Here is a 9974-nt window from a genome sequence, read left to right as displayed (position 1 = left end):
AAACCTATGGTTCAGTTTTTGAAGCGATTAAAACGCTGCCGTTTCATGGATTCAAACGACGTCGTTTGATATAGAGACCGATTGGTTTGCACTAAACCCACAACCAAACAATCCGTTTCTCCTTGGTTACGGATACGGTTAAGACCGGTGTTATGAACCGAAATGAATACTTCTTCGTGTAATAACGGGCCTTAATGTTTTCGAGCTTTGAGTATATTCGGCCTCTTTAACAATGGTGATTTTATGGGATAGAACTATTATATTGGGCCTAATATCAAAATACTTCGGGCCTTTATTGTTAGCAGCATACTCATTGTATGGCCCATTAAGGGCCCAACAACTCTTCCGAACTCCGCTGGCCCCATTACTGAATATTCTTTCTTCCTTTTGATTTTGAGGATGGAATGTTCAAATTTTCCCCCAACTCCTTTTGAGAATTGGAAATGATTTTCATTTTCTATTTATCCCTTTAATAATAACTAAGAAGCATGACACAATATCTCATTTTAGAAATTATTTAATAGTTATAAATAACAATATATCTTAGTTAGAGCCATACAATGGCCAGATTCTAAGAAATAATTAAATATTATTTTTCATAATATATTCATTGACTATGCATTAATATCTAATATTTGTTTATAGATATGAATTTTGAATCCCCAATAATTGCTTTAATCTAATGAGTTGACCACATAGAATGTTGTCGTGATTTATTTATTAACCGCTGAGAAATTGTCAAATCCCATCCTTTAGAATCAATGTCAAGATTTTATTTTCTTTATACATTTGTGTGTTAGAAAAAGAAACACCATATAATTACTCTTAATACTTTGAATTCTCCTTTGATTCATCTTTTTAAATTTTATTTTTATATTATTTTTTATTTGATGAATATTTTGTTCAAAATATTATTTTATTAAAAATTATATTGTAGAAATCGTATTTTATAGAAGAAAACTTATATATTTATTTTAGATTCCATCAATTTAATTTTAAAATATTATCAAAATAATTTATCATTAATTTCAATTGGGATATGATTATATATATATATATATATATATATATATATATATATTAGATGCTACTTCTTCCATTTAAAGTTCTTGCATTTTGAACTATTTTTTATTGTTTGTTTTCAACTTTTTTTCCTTGATTAGCTATTAGTCAAATTTATTTTTATACAATTTTTCTAAATCTAATTCCTGCTTCTGCAATATGGTCCACAAATGCAATAGTCAAGCTTCAATCCTCTCTCTCTCTCTCTCTCTCTCTATATATATATATATATATATGTAAATATACACACATTATTTTTTTTCCCCAAACTTTTTCGTCTGTTCATTCCACAAATGAGCAAATCTTCCATTGAACACCAAATAAAAGTCATTAATTGATGATCTGTTTTTTAATCTTCTCCAATAAAAGATAGAAAAAAAAAATGAGATTTTCAATTAAATATCTCAAATTAAATTCAATATCTTGTGGAAATAAAAAAGGAAAAAGAAAGCAACCCACCTAATTCATATTTAGTTTTTGAGTGTATAATATTAAAAACCAAACTTTTCCCCGTAGATTATATATGTCCTTATAGGACCACATGTATTATTATAATCCCCCAAATGAGAAGTAGTTGCAAATATATTAATGATATTACCAAACCCATTAATTAACTTTATATTTATTTTATTTTTCGTTGCGCTTCATTATTTTTTTTAATTACTCATTAAGTGTCACAAAGTGAGACAATAAATATTTGGTAAAATGGATTTTTTTTGTATACAGAATGTGGTTGTTAATTGCCGATGCCCACTAGCGATTATCATCATAAATATGTTGTTTATTCCCCATCACACTTTTAATCAAAAGCAAAATAAAAAAAATAAACATAAACGGGTATTGATTTATGTGTCCTAATCTGAAATTATTCTCTTATTGCATAAACATCAAAAAGTTATATTAAGGTCATATATATATATATATCATAAAAAATTTGGATAAATACAAGCTATATATATCCAAATTAATCATTTGGGTTTTTTTTGGAAATAAGATATAAGAAAAAAGAATGAGATTGAGATAGAGAAATTGTGGAAATCCACGTGGTACATGTGGTGAAAACGGAAGACCGTGTCACCATGTAATTTAGTTCCTATCCACACACGTTTACTCCCACTTTCTCATCCTCTTTTCCATCCACTTCCATTGGACTGAAATCCAAAAGGCAGGCCTATTTTATTTTATCTATAACAATATATTGAAATAAAATAAATAAATATAAACAAACAAATGATGTATTTAATAATATCTACAATTCTTTTCTGCAAATCTTTCCCCAAACAATCACGTGGTTTGTTTGCTCGTCAAGTTAGGTGAAGAAGAGATAGATGGTTATCTCGAAGTCGGGTTTTCTTTACAAATCACCTTTCTCTCTCAAACCGAACCGGATCGGACCGGGACTATACCGGAACTCTAACCAGGAAGGGCAAAATTACAACAAAAAAAAAAACTGCAGAAGTTGCCTATATGCAATGGTGAATTCAGACAGCATAACAATGTGTTTCACAACTTAGCTTGTGTCTGATCTCTTGATAGACAAATCTTTACCTTAATTCCCTCCCGGTGCAGGTTTTCACTGTAATGTGTAGTGAAGAAGGTTATTCTGTAATGTGCTTTCCTTTGATTCTTCCGGGCATGATGATGATGATGATGATGGTAACCCGAGAGAGGATTACATGAAAACTGTGTATCGTATGAATCGTTAACCCGGAAAACGACTATCTTCGCCCGTTAGCCCAATGCCGGTTGTTCAAGCCAGGTCTCTTGAACTGCGGTTTCTGGGCATTGCCTTGTTTCGGGATTGTTTCCAGCACCTGTATCGTCCGCTGCCTCTTGGCTGTTGAATTTAATCAATCTTTGCATCAGTTTTTTGCATGATCCAACAAAAGGGTTTTAAACTTTGAGATGAAAATGAAAAAAAATCGAAGAACAATGAACGAACCGTTCTCGTGTTGCTGGTAGCTCTCCTGAAGTTTCCTCTTTGTGAACTCAAACTTTGCATCTTCGGCCAGACCTTTGAGTTTCTGAGAAAGACAAGAACAGATGACAAAGAACAATGAGTTGCAATGTCAAAACATGAGATCTTGGAACATCATGTTTTTGTTTTCAGATTCACCTCTTCTTCGTGACCCGAGACTTTTGGCCTCTGCTCTGCAACAGAAAGCTGTCTCCTTTGGATCACGGGTTTTTCGGATTTTCTCCTCTCTTCTATACTTTGCTTAAGGGCTCTTCTCGGCTCGTCGGGTTTAATAGATCTAACAGGAGCTTCCTGTCTCCAGCTGTTGTTGTCCTTAGCAACTATTCTTGCTTTATTTGTGACCTCGGATCTCCTCTTCGCGATATTTTGCGGGTTTCTTTCGTTGTCTCGGTTCTTACTGTATTCCCCAGAGTTCCGAGGATCTGAAACAACATCCTCGTATCGTGAGTGCTGTGAAACACAATTGGGGAGATTTCATGTAATAGAACCGAAAACAACAAGACGGAGAGCGGATTCAACTCACTTCCGTCGAAATCCTCCATGCCATCAAAGAACTGCACATGACAAAATCAACACGAGAAAAAGAAGATTTCGTCAGTCTTTTTTCCCTAAGAGGCGAAATGTAAATCTTGAGGACATGTATACAGACCTGTCCGAGTTCTAATCCGACATGTCCAGTGGCAAAGAGAGCTCCCTCGTCCATTGGAGGAGAGGGAAGCCCTTCTTCTTCATCAACTACAGAAGGGTTTGCAGACTCTGGCGTGTCGCCAGCACCTGAACGGAAACCGAAAACCGTCAGCTAAGTCACGAGAAGATTCATAAGAAGCGAATGCCGTGAAAATCTACAAAGACGGAAAGATGATATTACCAGCTATTTCCCTTGTGGTGTTCACCCACTGATCCACCAGCTCCTTCCACTCTCTGAAAACAATCGAAGAAACACAATGTTAAAACGAATCAGATAACGGGGGATTCGATATCGGCAAACACAACTCAAGTGCTCAAGCGAGAACGGAAGGAGATCGGATGTATAGAGAGAAAGATGAAGCTCATACGCGATGAGGGTCTTTGCAAGATGGCGAATCTTATCAGAACCATGTTTTCTCAGGCCATTAACAGCTTTCCCGATTTCAGTAGCCTGCGAGAAGGGAAATCCTTAATCAGTTCATAAGGTTTATTAGCAACAAAGTTCAATCTCAACGATGATCGTTAGAGACAAACCTTCAGAACATCTACACTCAATGACATTAACTGGAGCTTCCTCAACGAATCGAAAAGTGTAGATTTTGGCTGCGAAATGCGGAAAGAAACCGAAACCCGGAAATCAGAAAGATGCTATGAACATGAAGAACAAGTATTCAATCATCCAAACTCGATCAAACAGCAGAAATTTGAATGCAATTTGAGCAAACAAACAACCTGTTCTTCACTGTTGAGCAGGATATCTTTGATCCTTGTGACCTCCCCAAGAATCACAGTCGTCTCTTCAATCTCATCACTCAAGGCCTCAGCTTCGCCATAGCTGTAATTGCTTACAATCTGATTGATGTTCAAATTCGTTGTCTCGTCGATATGGTTATCGCCTCTGCTACTATTAGCCTTGCTCTCTTTACTACCACCAGCTTCAAACCCATTATACCCATCATCATCATCATTATCGTTGCCAACGCCATCATCATCATCATCGTCCCTGTCGGCGTTTACGGCGATTTTCCGTCCACGGTTGGCTTCGTCGTCGCCAGGAACGGACAGCTCGAGATGGTCGCATCCGGTGCATCTGCTCACTCTGCAAGAGAACAGAAGCTCGGCGATTCTGTCTCTCCGAGACTTGAACTCTTTCGGACAATCTGTGGCTGCAACCATGACTGCGTGATCGATGATCTCGAAGATATCGGAATCTGCTCGTCGAAAATAGTCTCTCCAGCTATCCAACGAACCCGATGGTTTCATTTTCGTCATCGTCGATTGGGAAAAAAATCGATTTCAGATCCGGTTTTTGGATCCAGAAATCGGATTCTACTCGATTTCTTCCCCTGGAAACTGAAGCTGCTTAGGAAGGATAAATGGAATCCCGGCTGAATTTTTTCCGCACAGCGGAAAATCTCTAGACGCTGAAAACCACTTTTCTCTCACTTTCCCAGAGATTTTTCCCGGAAAACAACGAGTTCCCAAGTTTTGTTATGAATCGGGTGAGAGACAAGGAAGGGGATTAATTAGAAATGGACACAAAAATCACAAACTACCCAGGAATTTCAATGCCTCACCAAGGATCCAACAGAAAAATCTAGGCTTTGAGAGTATAATCAGGGAAAATTTATGCTATTCCCTTATGGATGATCAAACAGAAAACGGACAAGACTTGTGAGCAAAAGAATCGATACGGATGATCACAAAAATCCATTGGTGGTTCTGCGGATTTTCTTTTTTGCCCTTTAATTTTCTCTCTCTCTCTCTCTCTCTGAGAATCTGACAAAACTTTCTCGGAAAGTCGAACAGAATTTTCCCGAGAAAAAAAATAAAAACTTTGAACCAATCAAGAGGACACGAAGAAAAACAACCCCAAGACAAAGAAACCCAGCATGAAACAAGTTTACGTTACTTTGTCACACAAACCCCAGATGCGACGACGTTAAACCAGGTAAATTCAATTCAACAAGAAATCTCCACTGTTTCTTTCTCTCTCCTGAAGAGAGAGAAAATAAAGATTGTTTTTTTTTCCTGCTTGGTAAAAAAAAGTTTTTTTTTTTAAAAAAAAATGGATATTCTTTACGGCTTTCTGATTCCTGATCGGTCCAAAATGGTTATTCGCTGTGAGCATATAAAAAAAAAAAGAAAAACGAGTAGCAGAATAGTAATAAACTGTCATATTTATTTCATTTTCCAAAAATTTTAGACACATGCTTTGTACATAGACGCGGACGAAATAGTGACAAAAATAAGTACAATGACAACAACAAAAATTGTGGATAGATGATGCCTTTTGGATCCAATGTGAACAAACTAAAAAACTTATCTATTTATTGAATCAACAAGATTATATTTGGATATTTTCATTAACAATATTCACCATTTACTTGAAAACTCATTATCTTTTTGGCATTTTTTGAAAAATAATCAAAATTATTTTTGTTATTTTTATCTTGGTAGATAGTGTTGAGTTATTTTAGGTCCCAATCACTTATGTAAGAGACATGATTTTTAAAAAAAATCAACCTTTATTTTCTTAAAAATATTGGTCTAATAACTAACTTTTAATTCATAAATTGTGATAATAAGTTTTGAAATGGATCGCAAAATTGATAGAGATTAAATATTATTGTTATATTTAAATATCATTTTTAAATAGAAAGTGTAGATGTTGATTATTAATTTTGATTAAAAAAATCCTATAATGATAATATTTTGAGCATGGAGTAAGTTCGAGATGCTTGTTACGTTTTGAGTTTATAGTTATACAACAAACATAATCGGATATATTTTTTTAGAATATATTGCAATAAATGACACCCTATCTCATTTTTAATCAAGAATATAAAAGATATGAAGCAAATATTCAATTAGTGTGAAAATCACGCCTCAATTAATAATATCGTTCAATTTTCTTCGTGAGAAACAAAGAAAAAACTAACTTATGCCTAAATACTAAAAATGAAAAAAAAAAAGTTTCAGATTTCCGTTATATTTGGTTTGAATTTTTATTTTTTAAAACTATATTTATATAATAGTCACATCAATTTTTATTTTCATCCATGTTTCATTCAAATATGATATAAATTCGGGTTTATTACAAAAAATATTTCTGTTTTAATTAATTTTATGTGGTTATTGTTTGTATGGTAATTAATTAATTTAGCTTACAAATTATATTCAATCGTATTAAAGTTATATAATATATTATATGTTTTGTATTTACATATTGTAATGTGAATAATATCCACTTTTAAAAAAATAAACATGGACCCTTTAAGCTTGACCAAGATTCAAGCACCCCACCGCATGCGCAGTGGACCACGACCCATTCCGTCCATCCCTCCACTTAAGAAAAAAAAAGGAGAAGAATCAATGTATTGACTATTATTCTCTATCTTGTTTTTTATTTTTTATCTGAAATTCTGGAAATAATGAACAGTTTTCAATGTCTAATTTCAAAATCGAATTAGATAATTTTTTCGGAATTTTATTTTTTAAAAAAAGGTTAGTAATACGATATATTTGGCCAAACGCTGTCGTTTAGGGTATTGGGCAATGGGCGGTGATTTTGAGACCAATCAGAAATAGAAGCACCGCGGCAACACAGTGGGTCAGGACTCAGAAACTCGGCGACTCGTTCAAGAGATACAATGACAGCACCGTCACATTGGGATTAGTGATATTCGCTAATTAGCTGCCACGTCATCTTTTAAAGGGACGGTTCCGCTGGATTCTGGTGCCGAGTGGCGAGTGCTGATTTTCTGTGGTCGAAAACGAAAACAAACACAAATCCCAACGATGGTCACGTCACGGACACAATTTTTCGATATTTTCATTTTTAGCCCGGAGGTTTTGGATTTTACAAATTTATGTCTAAACTTTTAAATTATACAGTTCCATCTCTGATTTTTTTTTTAAAATTAGCCATGATGCGCATTGATTACAATGGTTTTATTGATCTTGTGCCTTCATGAAATGTTTTTATGGACTTTATGAGTATTTAATTCTTGCATTTATTATATATCACATAGTATAAGTCAATTGGGATTAAATTATGTCGTTTTCCATCTAATTATCTTGATTTTTTTGTTGTATAATTTTGATTCTATATTAATTTTGTGAGGTACAAAGTTGAATATATATATATATAATGTCTTTTTTTTAATGTTACCTACTTAAACTTATCTTGAAGCTTTTATAGTGATTCGTGTCGCCGTCGTAATTAACGCCGTCTGGTCCCCGTCGAATCGTTGACTAGAAGAAACTTCATCCATGCTAATTTCCGTCGTCGTCATAATTGACGCCGTTGAGCCGTTGACTTTGAGTACTATACAAAGATTTACTGGTTTAGTGGTTTGAATTTTTTGTCACGCAGTAAAAAAACAAAGCAAATTGATACCAACAAGACTATGAGGGGATTAATGAGTCTAAGCAGGTTTTAACGCGGCATCTAATCTTCCACTAATCTCGATTAGTCCCTAAATACAATGATTCTGTGCATTGAATTAATTCTCTCTCTATCTCTCTCCTATGGAAATCCTTAAATTATACCTTTAATTCATTCATCCATATTAACACATCTGAGACTAACCTAATAAAACCCCCCTAATTGATTTTATTTTTTTAGAAATTCCCAAATTTAACAAGAAATAAAACCATACATAGTCGTCATCATTTTTGTCATTTATATAAAAAAAACTAATCAAATCTTAATTTTGAAGAAAAAAATAATGATTTATTCTAAAATATCGTTTGATTTCAACATTTGCAATACCAAGATTTGCTATATAATTTGGTATATAATATATATATATATATATATAACATTTGTATCTTACAATATACTACATAATCTGACTTTAATCTAATGATATATATTCGTAACATATGATAATATTTAGATTATATGCCTATATATATATATTCAGTTGTCTTAGAATATATTGTCCAGTACATACAGTCCCAAGTGTTAATTACATTTTTTTTTAAAGATTTTTTTCGCGAAGGAGATTATGTATAATCATCCCATTTTGTGTACTGTTTAGTTTAGACAAAAGGAGCATAGCCTTGCAAATATATAAATGTTTTTCATAGGGAAATTCTCCCGGACGGCGGACGCGGCGTAAATGCAGCGGTCAGCCATTGGACGGATGCGGCGATAGGATAACGCAAACGCAAACGCAAACGCAAACCGCTGGTGAGTGAGGGCGGTTTGTCCGAAAACTAAAGAGATTGATGAAGATACGCCCAAATGGACGGAATATAACGTCAAGACTATTGGGCTTGACTTCTTCTTGACACAATGTAAATAGTAATTTTATTATTACTAAAAGTTTATATATATATATATATAATTATTGTTGTAATAAAATTAAGATGGTTTTGGTCATTAATCCAATAAAAAAAATAAAAAATCACAATTCTTTTAAAAATTGAACTTTTTATCAATAAAAAATCAAATCGAATCGAATCGATACGAAATTAATATAAAAACAAATTGTTATAATTTTTCTATAAGTGAAATGACCGAATCCAAATACAACCAAACCAAAATGGCTATCCTAATAAAAATTAATCCAAACAATTTTCAAACTTCTAAATTGGTATAAAATAGGTGACATGAGATCTAAGGTCGTCTTAGATTGTTTTAGATTCAAAAGTCACTGCATGCAATTGATGTGGCATAAATTTTATACAACATTGTAAGTAAATATAATATATCCATGCGACCAAAGTTTGTATTAGAAGAGATCTATTTTGGAAAGTGGATCGCCCACATTGCTCACATATTTAGTTACAAAAATATAGAGAGCAAATATAAAATATATTAATATATAAATCTAAATACTTATTTATATTTTAAAATTTGAATATGGATGAAACTCTTGTCGACTGAATAAATACAAAAGGAAATAAATTTAGAGTTTTGTACGGATGGCATGAAACTGTCTATGGATCATTTCGAAAATAAAAAATAATACAAAGAATCAAATATCACTGTAATAAAAAAATAGGGAAAAAAATAATTTGAAAGGTTGATACTTTTTATGGTTTTTATATAAATCAGATAATATACCTACCCCGAACTATAATTTCAACACGTAGTATTAATGCATTGGATGTTTCTATATGTACATTTATTATATAAAAACTAAAATAACAATGACAATAATAATAATGATAACAATAATTCAAGACTCTGTTCCTTTACCCTTGGGAAAGATAAGTGGTTGGGTTTAGTATC

The 9974-nt window shown here is 33.1% G+C and overlaps 1 protein-coding gene across 1 annotated transcript; it reads right to left on the bottom strand.

Moving 5' to 3' along the window:
* Window positions 1-2298: 2298 nt before the first annotated feature.
* LOC104823166 (probable mediator of RNA polymerase II transcription subunit 26b) lies at window positions 2299-5817 on the bottom strand. Its single transcript, XM_010554604.2, has 9 exons — window positions 4460-5817; window positions 4262-4330; window positions 4096-4178; window positions 3909-3961; window positions 3690-3814; window positions 3564-3594; window positions 3179-3462; window positions 3005-3086; window positions 2299-2899 (listed from the first exon to the last, which is right to left on the bottom strand). The coding sequence occupies exons 1-9, from the start codon at window positions 4997-4999 to the stop codon at window positions 2781-2783; spliced, it is 1386 nt and encodes a 461-aa protein (XP_010552906.1). The 5' UTR covers window positions 5000-5817; the 3' UTR covers window positions 2299-2780.
* Window positions 5818-9974: the final 4157 nt, after the last annotated feature.

The sequence above is a fragment of the Tarenaya hassleriana genome, unplaced genomic scaffold, assembly GCF_000463585.1.
Source record: "Tarenaya hassleriana unplaced genomic scaffold, ASM46358v1 Cleome4, whole genome shotgun sequence".
NCBI classification, from domain to species: domain Eukaryota; kingdom Viridiplantae; phylum Streptophyta; class Magnoliopsida; order Brassicales; family Cleomaceae; genus Tarenaya; species Tarenaya hassleriana.
Note: the sequence above shows the minus strand (reverse complement) of the source record. Positions and strands in the feature narration are given on the sequence as shown.

What these genes read in the sequence shown, in the direction of transcription:
- LOC104823166 (XM_010554604.2), bottom strand. Translation starts at nt 4,999, where the DNA reads ATGACGAAAATGAAACCATCGGGTTCGTTGGATAGCTGGAGAGACTAT. An exon ending in TGCTCAACAGTGAAGAACAG is followed by an intron (nt 4,331 to 4,459) that starts GTTGTTTGTTTG and finishes CGCATTTCGCAG; the next exon opens with CCAAAATCTACACTTTTCGA. An exon ending in TGAGTGTAGATGTTCTGAAG is followed by an intron (nt 4,179 to 4,261) that starts GTTTGTCTCTAA and finishes CCCTTCTCGCAG; the next exon opens with GCTACTGAAATCGGGAAAGC.